This window comes from Salmo salar, chromosome 27 (genome assembly GCF_965601325.2).
Source record: "Salmo salar chromosome 27, fSalSal1, whole genome shotgun sequence".
Classification (NCBI taxonomy): domain Eukaryota; kingdom Metazoa; phylum Chordata; class Actinopteri; order Salmoniformes; family Salmonidae; genus Salmo; species Salmo salar.
The window spans coordinates 4,885,453-4,902,629 of NC_138317.1; the positions used below are offsets into that span (position 1 = coordinate 4,885,453).

The following is a 17,177-nucleotide window of genomic DNA, read 5'->3' on the forward strand; positions in this document are numbered from 1 at the left end:
AAGCTAATGATCCTCTGTGGCCAAATCATTAGTAGCTGATTTTGAATGATTTTATTTATTTCTGTCAGTGGTGTAATGTGCTCAAGTAAAATTACTTTGAAGTACTACTTAAGTCGTTTTTTAGGGTATCTGTGCTTTACTAGTTATAACTTTTACTTCGCTATGATCCTAAAGAAAATGTACTTTATTCCATACATGTTCCCTGACACCCAAAAGTACTTTGAACGCTTAGCAGGACAAGAAAATGGTCCATTCACGTACTTATCAAGAGAACATCCCTGGTCATCCCTACTGCCTCTGATCTGGCGGACTCACTAAACACACATGCTTAATTTGTAATGATGTCTGAGTGCTGGAGTGTGGTCCTGGCTATCGGTAAATAATGTTGTCTGGTTTGCTTAATATCAGGAATTATACATTTTTCATACTTTTACTTTTGATACTTAAAACCTGTTGGGGCTAGGGGGCAGTATTGAGAATTTTGAAAAAAATATGTGCCCATTTTTAACTGCCTCCTACACCAACTCAGAAGCTAGGATATGCATATTATTAACAGATTTGGATAGAAAACACTCAGAATTTTCTAAAACTGTTTGAATGGTGTCTGTAAGTATAACAGAACTCATATGGCAGTCAAAACCCTGAGACAAATTCTGACAGGAAGTGGATACATGATGTGTTGAATTACTTTTAAGCCTATGCCATTGAAACACACAGGGGCTTATTAATCATTGAGCACTTCCTACGCCATCCACTAGATGTCACCAGTCTTTACAAAGTGGTTTGAGTCTTCTACTGTGAAAACTTACCGAACAAGAGACTTGGAACGTTGGTCATAAGCGGATGGCCGATACTGCTCTGGCGCGCGAGTGCATGTTTGGGTACTCTCGTTCCAATACGTTTTAAGAGAATGCAATCGTCCGCCTTGAATATTATTGAAATTCTGATTGAAAAAGGCCCTAATGATTTATGCTATACAACGTTTGACATGCTTGAACAAACGTAAATATTATTTTTTCCCTCTTTGATGAAGACAAGTCCGGCGGGCGTCGTTCATGTTTTTGAGTAGCCTACAGGATGCGCTAACAACACAGAGCTTTTTGGACATCAATTATGAGCTTTTTCGAACAAAACTACATTTCTTATGGACCTGGGATTCCTGGAAGTGCCTTCTGATGAAGATAATCAAAGGTAAGGGATTATTTACATAGTATTTTTGATTTTAGATGTCTCCAAGATGGCGCCTAGTCTGTATCGCAAAGCCTATTTTTCTGGGTGCAGTGCTCAGATTATTGCAAAGTGTGATTTCCCAGTAAGGTTATATTTAAATCTGGCAAAGCGGTTGCGTTCACGAGATGTTAATCTATAATTCTTTGAATGACAAAATATTTTACCAATGTTTTCGAATAGTAATTATTTAATTTGTTGTGCTGATTGACTGGCGGTATTGGAGGGAAAATATTTCCTCAACATCAACGCCATAGTAAAATGCTGTTTTTGGATATAAATATGAACTTGATAGAACAACATGCATGTATTGTCTAACAATGTCCTAGGAGTGTCATCTGATGAAGATTGTCAAAGGTTAGTGCATAATTTTAGCGGGTTTTCTGCTTTTGGTGACGCCTGTCTTTGCATTGACAAAACATTACACAGCTATTTTCAATGTACTGTCCTAACATAATGTAACTTTATGCTTTCGCCGTAAAGCCTTTTTTGAAATCGGACAACGTGGTTAGATTAAGGAGATGTTTATCTTTCAAAGGGTGTAAGATAGTTGTATGTTTGAGAAATTTGAATTATGACATTTAATTGTTTTCAAATTTGGCGCCCTTGATATTTCACTTGCTGTTGATAGGGTGTACCAGGGGTGGGACGCTTGCGTAGTGTAACGTTTGAATCACAATTAAAGTTGCATAAATAACTCTAAATTAAGCATATGAGGTCCTGTTTCTTTGTTAACCACTCAACACAGAATAACCGCATGTGCGCACTTCTTCGGAAATCATTTGGTGAAAATATCCGTTCTATTTTATTCAACTATGTTCAATTGTATTTTTCTTACTATAAAATAATGCCACAGGAATTATAAGAAAATCTTGTCTGCTAAATGAACAGGTGTAGATCAGGGCCTAACATAAGAACGACTCAGAATATGCTATTATGTTCTTCTGAAATAGGCAAGATTTTTTTTCTTATCATGTTTCTTTAGACCTGCCTAAAATAAATAATGGATTTATTGTGATGGTGTAGGCTATATTAAATTAATTTATTTGACTTTAAAATGTAGATGTTCCAAAGGCTCTGTATCATTGGCTTGTAGGCTATGCATGGAAGCCAGGAGATGCTAAACATGTTTAAGTTAATCAACGGTCAATTACCGTGAGGCCGGCAGTTATTTGCATGGCAATCACCGGCTGACAAAATGTAATGACCGCCACAGCCCTATTCAAAACTCACCAGTAATGGAGTCATAGCTGCTGTTGCTATTGGCCCTCTGTCTGTCGGTGGGACTGGGCCCTGGCACTAGGTCCCTGGTCAAAGCCTGGGCAGCCAGGACAACCAGGGGGGGCTCGTCATGGTCCACGCAGGGGGAAGGGGGCTGGCTGAGGTTAGGGGAGGAAGCCGAGGCCGATAGGGAAGGGCTGGGGCTTCCGGCCGTGGCGGAGTTGCCGTCCAGACTGGGGGGCTTGGAGCCTCCGCTGCTCCCACCACCACCCTGCTGCTGGGCCTTCTCATCCAGCCTCTTCAGCTTCTCAGCACAGGCTGCGCGCCGCTCTTCCTCCATCCTTCGCTCCTCCTCCTCGCGGCGCCGGCGGGCACGTTCTACGGCGGCCGAGATCTCCGAGGAGGACTGCTTCCTGCGCTGGCGCCACGTCTCGTCCTCGTCTTCGCCAGGGGGCGGGGCTAGCAGACTAGCTGTCTGAGGTGGAGGGGTGGGTCCTCCAGGGACGGGGGAAGTAGCCTGCTGCTGTTGGAGCTGCGGGGAGGGGGCGGGCTTCCCGGGGGCCAGGGAGGCACAGACAGTTCCGGGGGCTACCACCGGGCCGGACTGATTAGGAGAGTTGCGGTCCTGGGAGAGGAGAAAATGGAATGAGGACACACACACGACCACAATCTTGGCTGCATTATGAAAATAAAACTTCCCTAAGATGGTATGAATAACTCAAATTAATAACTGAACCGCAAAAAAGTGTGTGAAAATGCTGTGCGGATATATACTGAGTATACAAAACATTAGGAACACCTTCCTAATATTGAGTTGTCCCCCCCTTGGCCCTCAGAACACTCAATTCGTTAGTGCATGGACTCTATAAGGTATTGAAAGCCTTCCACAGGGATGCTGGCCCATGTTCACAGGGATGCTGGCCCATGTTCACAGGGATGCTGGCCCATGTTCACAGGGATGCTGGCCCATGCTGACGCCGATGCTTGGGTCAAGTTGGCTCGTTATCCTTTCAGAGGTGGACCCTTCTTGATAAACTTGGGAAACTGTTGATCGTGAAAAACCCAGCAGCGTTGCAGTTCTTGACACAAACCGGTGTGCCTGGCAACTACTACCATACCCCGCTCAAAGGCACTTAAATATGTTTTTCCCATTCACACACATACACAATCCATGTCTCAATTGTCTCAAGGCTTAAAAATTATTTTTTAACCCGTCGCCTCCCTTTCATCTACACAGACTGAAGTGGATTTAACAAGGGACATCAATAAACGATCATAGCGTTCACCTGGATTCACCTGTCGGTCTCATGGAAAGAGCAGGTGTTCTTAATGTTTTGTATACTCAGTGTATATACACGAGGCCCTCTCTCTCCCCAGGTAGGCAGATACCTGTCGGTAGTAGGAGTAAGGCCCCTGTCCCTGGTGGAGGAGAGGCCCAGGTGGGGGGGAGGGCTGCTCCCGGGGGCCACCCAGTCCAGACCTACGCCCCTGTAGTGTACAGGCAGTCACAGGTTACAGTTAGCCATTACGCTAATATCCACGTCCTCAAAGCAATCCTGCTTTTTACTATAAAATGGTCACTGTTCACTTGCATATTATCCCTGAGCTGCCTCTGAACGCCTACTAGACTAGCCGTACCTGGTAGGTGGCGGGGGCAATTTGGCCCCCCCAGCCGCTGTTGCACCCCTCCTCAGCCCATCCTGGATTGCTTGAGGGGAGTGGGGGGCCATCGTGGTCGGCATTGGAGGGAGGGGTGCAGCTGGTGTCCCTGTCCCCTCCGCTGTCAGAGGCTCGGGAGCGCTGGACCACCTGAAGGGGACCTTCTTGAGACCTCTGTATCTCCCTGGGGAAGGAAATAAGAGACGACACGTGTGTCACGTCAAAAGCAATTCCACATGCAACAACTCATTTCATGAATTCGTTATTTTCTGGCTCCGTCATTTATTAATTCAGAAACCATTTATGTGGGTGTCTTGGTCTAGATGGCACAAAGGAGGATTGCGAGCAGAGAACAGTACAAAAAGTTTGAAACGGTCAAACTGTATTTCCCACACCATGTCTTTCTGTTATGTTGGGCAGCTACTGTGGGACATACCGTGGGCCGTTCTTGCTCTCGCTTCTTTCCCTCCTCTCGGGTCTCTCGTTCCTCTCCTCATCTTCTTCTCCTTCATCGTCGCTGAACTTTAACTTGGCTGAGTAGTCGATCTCCTCATGTGCCCCTGTTTGACAGACCAAATGGTTCAGAGTAGAAGCACAATGGAACGCATTTGTACCGCTGACATCCTCAACCATTTTTAGGGGGGGTAGATCAGCTTTAATATTGCAGATAAATTGTGGCTTCTATCAATGTAATTTCCTGCACAATTTCCAATCCCCCATATATATTTATTAATTTCCCCTAATACGACCACCCCTCCCCTAATTGGAGTAAATTAACGGACACTTAGGCTTTTACTTCCTGCTTATACATTTCACTACACAGTATATTTTACATGAGTTATTTCTTTTTTCTTTTCCCCCCACCCTTCAGCTACCCTCAACTAGGGCTGGGCGATATGACGATATATATCGTGTGACGATAGAGATAATATGAAACGATAGAAAAACGTCTAACGTTTATTTCATTGTGTCGCAAATCACACTCTTTACGCAATATGTTTCGTCAATTGGACGCTTTGCGGTACACGTGTGGAAGGAAATTTGCAACAAACAAACAAACATGGAGGAGCGTGAACGTGACACAGAGCTCGTAGCTAAAAGACGGGCCACTTAGGTCGCATGGACGTGGTTTGGGTATGAAAAGTCTAACACGGAGCAGAAAACCACCCTCTACAAAATATGCCGCCGGCCAGTCCAGATAACAGGCTCAAACACCACTCACCTCTTTTACCAACTATGTAAGAATCATGTGAAACAGTACGGAGAGTCTACGGATGAGACCAAAAAAAGTTGTTTGCAGCACTTTGCTTGAAGGAGTGTTTTGTTTACTCGTTATATTTTATATTTATTTGTGAGCCTTAATTTGCTGCTATAGTTTAAACTTGAAAGTGTTCCATGTTTACATTTGGTATTTTATAAACCAATATTTGTTAGGCCTGTATTAATTTGTTTGCTGCTACAATACGAACAGTTCTACTATTAAAGAGTATTATTTATGTTTGGCTTGGATATTTTAGACCATTTTCACATTTTAGGCCTATTTATTTTGATTGCAACTATAGTTGAAGTGTTTTCTATTTGCCTCTGTAGATTTCATACATTCATATTTTGTTACATGCTTAATTGAACATTTGCACAAAGGTTCCCAATAAAAGGAGAAATCAAATATGAGTAAGTACCTTTATTTGTTGAGTATAATTCAAAATACAATAAGAATTAGGCCTTTACATGTGGTCATTTTATCTAAACTATTTATTTATTGAATTAACAGAAAATGTGTTATATAAAATGACCTATATCGGGATATGAGATCTCATAACGCCCAGCCCTACCCTCAACCACTCATCTATCTCTGAAAACCATCTAGTTTTGATTTCTAATTGCCAGATATTTTTTAAACTGTGCTGTTTCACAAAAGTTCTGAACCTTTATTCTCATAGCTTCTACAGAATAATTATATTATTGATCGATTGACTATTACTTTTCAAATCCCCAAGCAGTGCAATTTGCAAAGTTAAATCCCGGTAAATGTTGCAATTCCTGAACCTGTGACCAAAAACAAGCTACATAAAGGCAGTACCAAAACAAGTGAACTAATGATTCCATCTCTTTGCAACAAAATCTGCAGAGCAGGGATGGTTTTGTCCCCCATATAATGAAATTCTACCAATAGAATGTTCTCTACTAATTTAAATTGAAAAACTAGGTTTTGAAACCGGTGTCATTTTATGTATCACTTGATAAACCATGTGCCATGGAATCGGTACATCGAAAATCTCTTCCCAACTACTTTGCAACCTGTATGGCACAGCTGTAAAAATTTTGGTCCTTATATTAAAATGGTATTCTTTATCACCATTTTTTTTATTAATGCTGGGCTGACAGAAAAGTTCCTTACCTTTGCCCCCTTCCAAATGCCTCCATTTTTGTGGTAATACTACAATCAGTTGGTTGTAATTTTGGATAGAGCAAACATGTCCATATATTTTTGTTAACTGCATGTGTGACATAGGACTGGTGGAGACATAATTTACAAAGATACCGTTTTTAAAGATGTTTTTTTTTAATCAATTAGTATATTTCAGTTTAACCGTAACATTTGTTCTGTCTTTTCTGGTGGACTAAAGTGAAATTGCAACCAGATTTCTATTTTTAGTCAAACATATCTGTTTGGGCTTCTTGAAGTCAACTTGGTCTACAAATGATTTGTAATTAGGTTCCAACCATCCGCTCAAGAAAAAAATTGTCCCGTAGCTGAAACTAGTTGATGATCCCTGCTTTAGTGAGGTCCACCAATGCTTTAATATTTAATCATTTCTGCCCTCCAAATTCTTATTCATTATATAAATAGGAACGTTTAATTTTATCTGGCTTGCCATTCCAAATAAAGTGGAATATTTTTTGCTCATATAATTTTAAAAACAGGTTGTTATGTGTGAGCAGGACCATAAGTACACTGAACAAAAATATAAACGCAACATGTAAATTGTTGGTCCCATGTTTCATTTACTGAAATAAAATATGGCAGAAATTTTCCACACACAAAAAGCTTCTCTCAATGTTGAGCCCAATTTTTTTTGGTCCCTGTTAGTGATCATTTCTCCTTGCCAAGATAATCTATCCACCGGACAGGTATGGCATATCAAAAAGCTGATTAAACAGCATGATCACTAAAACTGGTGCACCTTGTGCCGTTATGGTATGGGCAGGCATAAGCTACGGACAACGAACACAAATTAAATTTATCGATGGCAATTTGAATGAACAGAGATACCGTGACAAGATCCTGAGGCCCATTGTCATGACAATAATCCGCCACCATCACCTCATGTTTCAGCAAGATAATGCATGGCCCCATGTCACAAGGATCTATACACAATTCCTGGCAGCTGAAAATGTCACAGTTCTTCCATGGCCTGCATACTCACCAGACATGTCACCCATTGAGCATGTTTGGGATGCTCTTAATCGACATGCACGACAGTGTGTTCCAGTTCGTGCCAATATCCAGAAACTTCACACAGCCATTGAAGAGGAGTGGAACAACATTCCACAGGCCACAATTAGATGTCACACTGCATGAGGCAAATGGTGATCACACCAGATACTGACTGGTTTTCTGATCCATAGCCCTACATTTTTTTAAGGTATCTGTAACCAACAGATGCATATCTGTTTTCCCAGTCATGTGGAATCCATAGATTAAGGCCTAGTGAATTTATTTAAATTATTTTCTTATATGAACTTTGAAATTGTTGCATGTTGCGTTTAAATTTAAACTGGGATGTGACCAGTTAACCTGTTTAGGATAGGGGGCAGTATTTTCACGGCCGGATAAAAAACGTACCCGATTTAATCTGGTTATTACTCCTGCCCAGAAACTAGAATATGCATATAATTATTTTATTTGGATAGAAAACACCCTAAACTTTCTAAAACTGTTTGAATGGTGTCTGAGTATAACAGAACTCATATGGCAGGCCAAAACCTGAGAAGATTCTATATGGGAAGTGCCCTGTCTGACCGTTTCTTGTCCTTCTATAGCCTCTTTATCAAAAATAGAGGATCTCTGCTGTAACGTGACATTTTCTAAGGCTCCCATAGGCTCTCAGAAGGCGCCAGAACGTTGAATGATGACTCTGCAGTCCCTGGGTGAAAAACAGTAGGGCTTTTGGAAAGTGGTCGTTCTGAGAACAATGACACGGGTGCGCGCGTGCATGTGAAGACTACTCCATTTTCTATTTTCAGTGTTTGAACGAAAACAAGGTCTCCCGGTCGGAATGTTATCGCTATTTGACGAGAAAAAGCGCATAAAAATTGATTTTAAACAGCGTTTGACATGCTTCGAAGTACGGTAATGGAATATTTTGAAATTTTCTGTCACGATATGCGCCGGGGCATCACCCTTCGGATAGTGTCTTCAACGCACGAACAAAACGCAGCTATTTGGATATAACTATGGATTATTTGGAACCAAAACAACATTTGTTGTTGAAGTAGAAGTCCTGGGAGTGCATTCTGACGAAGAACAGCAAAGAAAATTTTTCTTATAGTAAATCTGAGTTTGGTGAGTGCCAAACTTGGTGGGTGTCAAAATAGCTAGCCATGATGGCCGGGCTATCTACTCAGAATATTGCAAAATGTGCTTTCACCGAAAAGCTATTTTAAAATCGGACACCGCGATTGCATAAAGGACTTCTGTATCTATAATTCTTAAAATAATTGTTATGTTTTTTGTGAACGTTTATCGTGAGTAATTTAGTAAATTCACCGGAGGTTTTCGGTTTGTTTGCTAGTTCTGAACGTCACATGCTAATGTAAAAAGCTGTTTTTTGATATAAATATGAACTTGATTGAACAAAACATGCATGTATTGCATAAGATAATGTCCTAGGAGTGTCATCTGATGAAGATCATCAAAGGTTAGTGCTGCATTTAGCTATGGTTTTGGTTTTTGTGACATATGCTAGCTTGAAAAATGGGTGTCTGATTATTTCTGGCTGGGTACTCTCCTGACATAATCTAATGTTTTGCTTTCGTTGTAAAGCCTTTTTGAAATCGGACAATGTGGTTAGATAAAGGAGAGTCTTGTCTTTAAAATGGTGTAAAATAGTCATATGTTTGAAAAATGGACATTTGGGGATTTTTGAGGAGTTTGTAATTCACGTCACGCTCTATCATTGGATATTGGCGAGGCGTTCCGCTAGCGGCACATCTAGATGTAAGAGTTGATCAGGGAGATTTTTGTTCACAAATAGACAGGTATTGTCCTTTCCATCTTGCCAATTTTCTATAAAAAAGTATTGTAGTGAGATCATTACTTGCTTTCAGGATATGAATACCGAGTATGTCAACCTCACCTTCTGATCATTTTATTGGTAAACTAAAGAGTAATGTAAAAGTTGTATTTTTTAGCGATCCAATACGTAATATGGTACTTATCATAGTTCTGTTGTAATCCAGAGAGGGTAGAAGAATTATCTAGATTCTCTATGAGGCTGAGCGGGGATCCAGATTGCGGATTTAAAACAAAACATGAATCGTCAGCGTACAATGACACCCACAGTGGGTATCAGATGTATCCCCACTTGGATAAACCTGATGTCTCCCCTCCCCTACTCACAGCACTACTGGATCCATGAGACGCAGTGAAATGTGATGCCCACTTTGTTTCTCCATGTATTAGCAAACTCCCGCTATATTAGAATTGATGAATTTAAGCGGAATAGTAACCCTTGGGGCTGGCTTCCTTGTGGTGGTGGGGGGGTCATGCTCAATTGGCTTCTTTTGCCAAACAAAGTATTCTTTGCGATTACGGTGGAGAAATAGAAAGCTGTGTCACAATGTGTAATTTTCAAACATTATATTATTAATCATAATGCTTTCATAAAGTGCTACCCAGTCATAATTTTCAAATCTTGTTTAAGGAATGTTGTCATATCAGTGTACCTGCATTCTTCATGTGATGATTTTTAAACTTGCCACTGCTCTCTGAGCAGTATAATCAATAAATATAAGTGTTCATGAATCCTGACATCTCCCCTCTCTCTCGCTCTCTCTCTCTCACCTGCCCAGCCCTCATCTCCGTCCTGGTGGTCTAGTTCGTCTAGCTCCTTCAGGTCATCCTGCTTCAGGATGGAGGGTCGCTTCACCATCTCTCCTCCCCCGCCACGGGGACCGCCCTGGGGACGCCCGCGACCGTCCTGACCCTGCTGGCGAAACCTAGGAGGGGCCTCACCAGGCGGAGGGTACCCATAGGGCCCCTGAGGGCCGTAGGGAGGCGGGAAGGGCAGGTAGGGAGGGTACATCTGAGAGACAGAGAGAGAGAGAGTGATCCTGCTTAAGAGAGATACACAAAAGCAGTGGTGCAAAAAAGTAGAGATTGACAATAGACTGCTGCTACACAGGTAGCTAACAGGCTGAGAGCCCATCTGTGTGTACCTGTAACAGTGAGATGTTCTAACACCTTAATATACAATGGAAAACTTCGCTAACGAGATACCCACTGATGTACAGAAACACCTAATTAATATGACAGTATTGTCAAGACTTTGTTCCAAAACCAACAGAGCAAAGAAAACAGGATGGAAACACATAGAACTTCAGTTTTTTATTTGGTACATGACACGTTATACGACAAAGTGCTTTTAAAGTAATCACACACGCTTTATATTCGCAACAAGCCAGTTTGATGGAAACACAGCTGCCGGTAAAGTGTGCACATATTGTGTGTTAATATTAAGAACAGCCGTTTTCGCTTGAAAATCTTTTACAAATGGATGAAAAACTAGCTACTGAGATAATACAGTGCCCTCAAAGTATTCATACCCCTTGAATTATTCCACATTTTGTCTTATAGCCTGAATAAAAAAAATTATAAAATGTATTTTTTCGCCCTCTCACCCATCTACACACAATACCCTATATAGTGAGGAAAAAATGATTTTTTTGCAAATTTATTGAAAATGAAATACATAATTATCTAATTTACATAAGTATTCCTACCCCGGAGTCATGAGACACCATTGGCAACGTTTACAGCTGTGAGTATTCTGGGTAAGTCTCTATGTGCTTGGCACACCTGGATTGTACAATATTTGCACATTATTCCTAAAAAGATAATTCATGCTCTGTCAAGTTGGTTGTTCATCATTGCTAGGCAGCTATTTTCAAGTCTTGCCATATATTGCATGTTGATTTAAGTCAAAACTGTAACTAGCCCTCAGGAACATTCACTGTCGTCTTGGTAAGAAACCCATGTGCCCTTGTTTAGCTCTATTCCGTTTCTTTTTATCCCCCCAAAAAATCCCTACTCCTTGCCGATGACAAGCATACTTATAACATGATGCAGCCACCGCCATGCTTGTAAATATGAAGTGGTATTTAGTGATGTTGTATTCAAGACATGAAGTTAATTTCTTTGCCACGTTTGGCAGTTTTACTTTAGTGCCTTTGCAAACAGGCTTCCATCTTGTCATTGTCATTTAGATTAGTATTGTGGATTAACTACAATGTTGATCCATCCTTAGTTCTCCTACCACAGCCATTAAAGTTTTTCTATTTTATTACTTTTTACCCCTTTTTCTTCCCAATTTCGTGGTATCCAATTGGTAGTTACAGTCTTGTCTCATCGCTGAAACTCCCATATGGACTTGGGAGAGGCGAAGGTCAAGATCCATGCGTCCTCCAAAACACAACCCAACCCACAATCCACTGCTTCTTGACAATGCCCACTTAACCCAAAAGCCAGCTGACACCAATGTGTCATTAGACAGTTTTAAAGTCACCATTGGCCTCATGGTGAAATCCCTGAGCTGTTTCCTTCCTCTCCGGCAACCGAGTTAGGCAGGACGCCTGTATTTTTGTAGTGACTGGGTGTATTGATACACCATCTAAAGTGTAATTAATAACTTCACCATGCTCAAAGGGATATTCAATGTCTTTATTTCTTTTGCCCATCTACCAATAGGTGTCCTTCTTTGCGAGGCATTGGAAAACCTCCTGGATTTTGGGGTTGAATCTGTGTTTAAATTCACTGCTCGACTGAGGGACCATACAGATAATTGTATGTGTGGGGTACAGAGATGAGGTAGTCATTACGAAATCATGCTAAACACTATTATTGCAAACAGAGTGAGTCCCATGCGCTCTTATTATGTGACTTATTAAGCAACATTTTACTCCTGAACTTGAGGTTTTCCTTAAATGGGTTGAATACTTATTGACTCAAGACATTTCAGCTTTTCATTTTTTATTAATTTGTTAACATGAAATATATGAAAATCCACGTTGACATTATTGGGTATTGTGTGTATGTAATCCATTTTAAATTCAAGCTGTAATAACAAAATGTGGAAAAAGTAAAGGGGTGTGAATACTTTCTGAAAGCTACATCTATTGTGAGCACACATGCAGAGATCACACCAGGAGTAGACTTACGAATGGAGGCATGATCCCTCTGTACTGTGGGAAGCCAGGGCCCACGGGGGGCTGGGGCAGCACGGGGCTGCTGGCAGGGGGGTTCCTAGGCGGCCCATGGGACTGTGGGTTCTGCTGCTGGTGGAGAGGTGGGCCTGACTGGCCACCAACAGCAGCCCCCTCCATGACCAGCGCCACGCCTGGGCCACCCTCTGCGACCCCCTCCTCGGTGGGCGCCAGGGCGCGGCCCCCACCGTCCCGCCAACTCGTCATGTCTGGGGAGAGAGGGAAAAACAAGCAAAAGAGGTAAAAAAAACAGGAGGGAATAAATAGAAGCCACTTATACCAGCATTTGTATTCAGGAAAAAACACTGGACATGCAATGAAATCTTGCCATAACCGATGTCCTAGTTACAGAACTGTTCCCAAAATTGTGTCTTTCTTTCTTTCAGTTAGAGGAATCTTAGAATCAGGAGTGAATAAGCAGTGAGGTAATTCTCCAACCGGTAATCCTCCAACTGGGGATTCTGGAAAATGTGGGAATTTTAGGACAGTTGCCGGAATTTTGCAACGTAGTTGTGACTAATAGTGATTAAAAAAAATATACAAAGAAATTAAAAAAGATGCACTTGCTCTAACCACTGCTTATTCTGTTCTGTTGGTAGCCCTCTTCACTGTGTGGTCTATACAGAGATGAGCGTTACTCACTCGGAGGGCGGAGGCTTGGTCCGGGCCCATACCACTGATCTGCAGTGCCCTGTTCTCTGCCAGCTTTGTCCTGGTCTCCAGCCGCCTGCAGGGTGGGAAATTCCTCGCGAGAGAATGGCGACGGTTGGTTTGATCCCTTTCCACCTGTATGGTGCAAGAGAGGAGGGGTTACTCACAGTTAAATATCCAGACGTGAGTTAGTTAGGAAGCCATTGACGATGCAGTCAAGTCCGCTGAGACGTGACAGATGTAAAGTATGATACTCACCATCTCCTTGTGCTCCATGTGTAACACTGGCCTGAGCCCAGGACCTTGCCCCTGCGGCCTGGGCTGAAACCGGGGCGGGAACCGGAGGTGGAGCCTGAGAGAGACACAACAGCACAACAATAAGGACCATGGCGGTATGGAACCATTTTGTGTTTCAGTTCACATTGATATCGAGTTGGTGTGTACCTCTGGAGCTGGCGGGGTTCTCGGGCGGGTCGGTACAGGCGTCTGTGAAACCACAGGCTGCGGCAACTCCAGCTGCGGTGCTGACAATACATCGGTACTGAGAGAAGGAGAGAGAAACGCCAGATGGGTAAGTGTCAGACACGCCAGTCAGTCAGACAGACAATTGTGCCAATTACCGAGTTAGTAGGGGCCCATTACCGATGTTCCACGGCGGTATTGCTGGCATTTCTTGAGATATCATAGCATCTGTATATTCATATCACCATTAGAATATATTTATTCTGCAGCTGAAGATGGACACAATCCTGCTAATTCAGATAAATCATCAATATAGATGATAAATCGATTCAATTCAAGTTCTGGGCAGATGTAGACTTTAAACAAGAGACAATACCCAACCACGTTAAATAGTAAAGCTCAGTGAATAGAGAGCTGACAGAAGAATTTCGTATAGTGAAATCTATAGAGCGCCCCATGGGGAGTGTGCCAGGGGGGCCTCCTCCTCACCTCTTTGGGTCTGCTGGTTCCAGCTTGCTTGCCCATCCTGTGCCGTCTTTGGGAACTAGCGAGACGTTGGGGTCGTTGCCTTTGTTCTCCGCCTTCAGACTGGGCAGGCTGGCAGGGGGTGGCATGCGCCGCGCGGAGGCAACTTTACCAAGAGACTGCAGGCCATGGCGGGGGGGAACTGATGGGGGGAGGAAGAGAGAGAGGACACGAGGTCATTAGCAGAAAGACCACAGTAACTTGAGACCACTGATAACCAAATGGGAGGGGAGATGAGGTCATGAAAACAACAGTGGTTATTGCCGACAAGATGTAGGCGTTCGATAAAGACTCCGCAAGAACTGCAGAGAATTGAGTTACAACTAGGGCTGGGTGAGAAGGCCTAAAAAGCATAACTTAATTTATAAAAAAGACAAAAAAACATCTAAATAAGCTTTGTTGTAGAATGTAAAGGGTCAACTATTACTGCATGTCAAATAGTAGGCAAAAATCTAATGAATTCAGGGCTTGTGAAATTATACCCAGCTAAATATAAGCCTTTAACTTGCCTAGTTAGACAAAGGTTAAATAAAGATAAATAAGCCTTCCACAACCATGAGACCCACTAATAATTGAATTTGTCAAGAAGCCACTCCTACGTTGTCTTGGCTGTGTGCTTAGGGACGTTGTACTGTTGGAAGGTGAACCTTTGACCCAGTCTGAGATCATGAGCAGGTTTTCATCAAGGATCTCTCAGTACTGTGTTCCGTTGATCATTCCCTCGATCAACATTATAATACAGACACCGGCCTAGATACTAGCTAATATGGCTTGTCACCATGTATTGGAGTTCTCCCTTTCACTAACACAGTAAGACAGTAGTGTTCAAAATTGATCAAAGGGCCAGTCTAAATTAATAAACGGTCCGGATCTGGCCCGCGGGGCACCAGTTGAATAGCCCTGGAGTAAGGCCAAGCAAAGCATATTTACTATAACAGAGTTTACGTGATCAATGGGGGGAAAAAAACTACATAGGCATTTTATATGAAACAGAGCCAAATCCAAGTCAGGATTTACATGTGTAACTCCAGTTCTCATGAAGGATGTAAGCTACACACTCACTCCATCACCTGCTCACTCACACATAATATGCACCTACATTAATACTGACTCTACACACATACAAGCTGCTATTCATCTTTCTTATTTTCTGTTGCCTAGTCACCTTACCTCTGTACATATAGTGGAAAGTAGTATGAACCCTTTCGAATTACCTGGATTTATGCAAAAATCGGGCATAACATTTGATCTGACCTTCATCTAAGTCACAATAATAGAGAGTCTGCTTAAACTAATAACACACTCTAAATTATATGTTTCCATGTCTTTGTTGAACACAGTGTAAACATTCACAGTGCAGTGTGGGAAAAGTATGTGAACCCTTGGCAGCAATAACCTCAACCAAACACTTTCTGTAGTTGCGGATCAGACCTGCACAACAGCCAGGAGGAATTTTGGACCAATCTTCTTTACAAAACTGTTTCAGTTCAGCAATATTCTTGGGATGTCTGGTGTGAACCACTCTTGAGGTCATGCCACAGCATCTCAATCGGGTTGAGGGCAGGAATCTGACTGGGCCACTCCAGAAGGTGTATTTTCTTCTGATGAAGCCATTCTGTTGTTGATTTACTTCGGCGTTTTGGGTCGTTGTCCTGTTGCATCACCCAACTTCTGTTGAGCTTCAATTGGCGGACAGATAGCCTAACATTCTCCTGCAAAATGTCTTGATAGACTTGGGAATTTATTTTTCCACCGATGACAGCAAGCTGTCCAGGCCCTGAGGCAGCAAAGCAGCCCCAAACCATGACACTCCCTTCACCTTACTTTATAGTTGGGATGAGGTTTTGATGTTGGCTGTTTTTCTCCACACATAGTGTTGTGTGTTCCTTCCAAACAACTCAACTATAGTTTCATCTGTCCACAGAATATTTTGCCAGTAGAGCTGTGGAACATCCAGGTGCACTTTTGGAAACTTCAGACGTGCAGCAATGTTATTTTTGGACAGCAGTGGATTCTTCCGTGGTGTCCTCCCATGAACACAATTCTTGTTTAGTGTTTGACGTATCGTAGACTCGTCAACAGAGATGTTAGCATGTTCCAGAGATTTCTGTAAGTCTTTAGCTGACACTCTAGGATTCTTCTTAACCTCATTGAGCATTATGCGCTGTGCTCTTGCAGTCATCTTTGCAGGATGGCCACTCCTAGGGAGAGTAGCAACAGTGGTGAACTTTCTCCATTTATAGACACTTTGTCTTACCGTGGACTGATGAACATCAAGGTCTTTAGAGATACTTTTGTAATCCTTTCCAGCTTTATGCAAGTCATCAATTCTTAATCTTAGGTCTTCTGAGATCTCTTTCGTTCGAGGCATGGTTCACATCAGGCAATGCTTCTTGTGAATAGCAAACTCACATTTTGTGAGTGTTTTTTACAGGGCAGAGCAGCTCTAACCAACATCTCCAATCTTGTCTCATTGAGTGGACTCCACATTAGCTGACTCCTGACTCCAATTAGCTTTTGGAAAAGTCATTAGCCTAGGGGTTCTAGGGCTGGGTGATATGGCCAAAATATCATATCATAAGGTATTTTTCAAATTTTTGACAGTATTTAATGTTTTTGATTAATAAAAGTTCTACATTTGCTTCATGAGTAGTGGGTGACTAGGGTGGCAACACATATATTCTAAATGATTTCAGTGGGTCTTTCTCCATTCTGATTGAACAATATAAAACAATTCAACCTAAAATAATTCCTGCATTTCCATAAATTCCTGCACTCATTTGAGATCATTTCCACGATATGGGCAAAAATACTAGGCCTTATTTTTTACCAAATGTTGCCATGGCAATTTAGATCAAAAGACTTGGGTGATCTTTTGGAATCATGGAAATAGAATGTTTATTGTAATTCCATAGTTAGAATATAAATAATAGTGGGCACTTTGAATA

At 42.0% G+C, this 17,177-nt stretch overlaps 1 protein-coding gene across 3 annotated transcripts in view; it reads right to left on the minus strand.

The window, feature by feature from the left end:
* LOC106588219 (protein PRRC2A) overlaps positions 1–17,177 on the minus strand; it is a 53,733-nt gene that overhangs the window by 20,210 nt on the left and 16,346 nt on the right. For 2 of the 3 annotated variants that reach the window (XM_082970323.1, XM_014176994.3), the window contains exons 3-12: positions 14,194–14,371; positions 13,687–13,783; positions 13,501–13,594; positions 13,234–13,377; positions 12,547–12,800; positions 10,175–10,415; positions 4,544–4,667; positions 4,087–4,291; positions 3,838–3,936; positions 2,461–3,073 (exon numbers count right to left, since the gene is read on the minus strand). In XM_082970323.1, coding sequence (XP_082826449.1) covers positions 2,461–3,073; positions 3,838–3,936; positions 4,087–4,291; positions 4,544–4,667; positions 10,175–10,415; positions 12,547–12,800; positions 13,234–13,377; positions 13,501–13,594; positions 13,687–13,783; positions 14,194–14,371 — 2,049 coding nt within the window. The remainder of the gene's footprint in view (positions 1–2,460; positions 3,074–3,837; positions 3,937–4,086; positions 4,292–4,543; positions 4,668–10,174; positions 10,416–12,546; positions 12,801–13,233; positions 13,378–13,500; positions 13,595–13,686; positions 13,784–14,193; positions 14,372–17,177) is intronic. The other variant, XM_082970324.1, reaches the window with a different exon arrangement.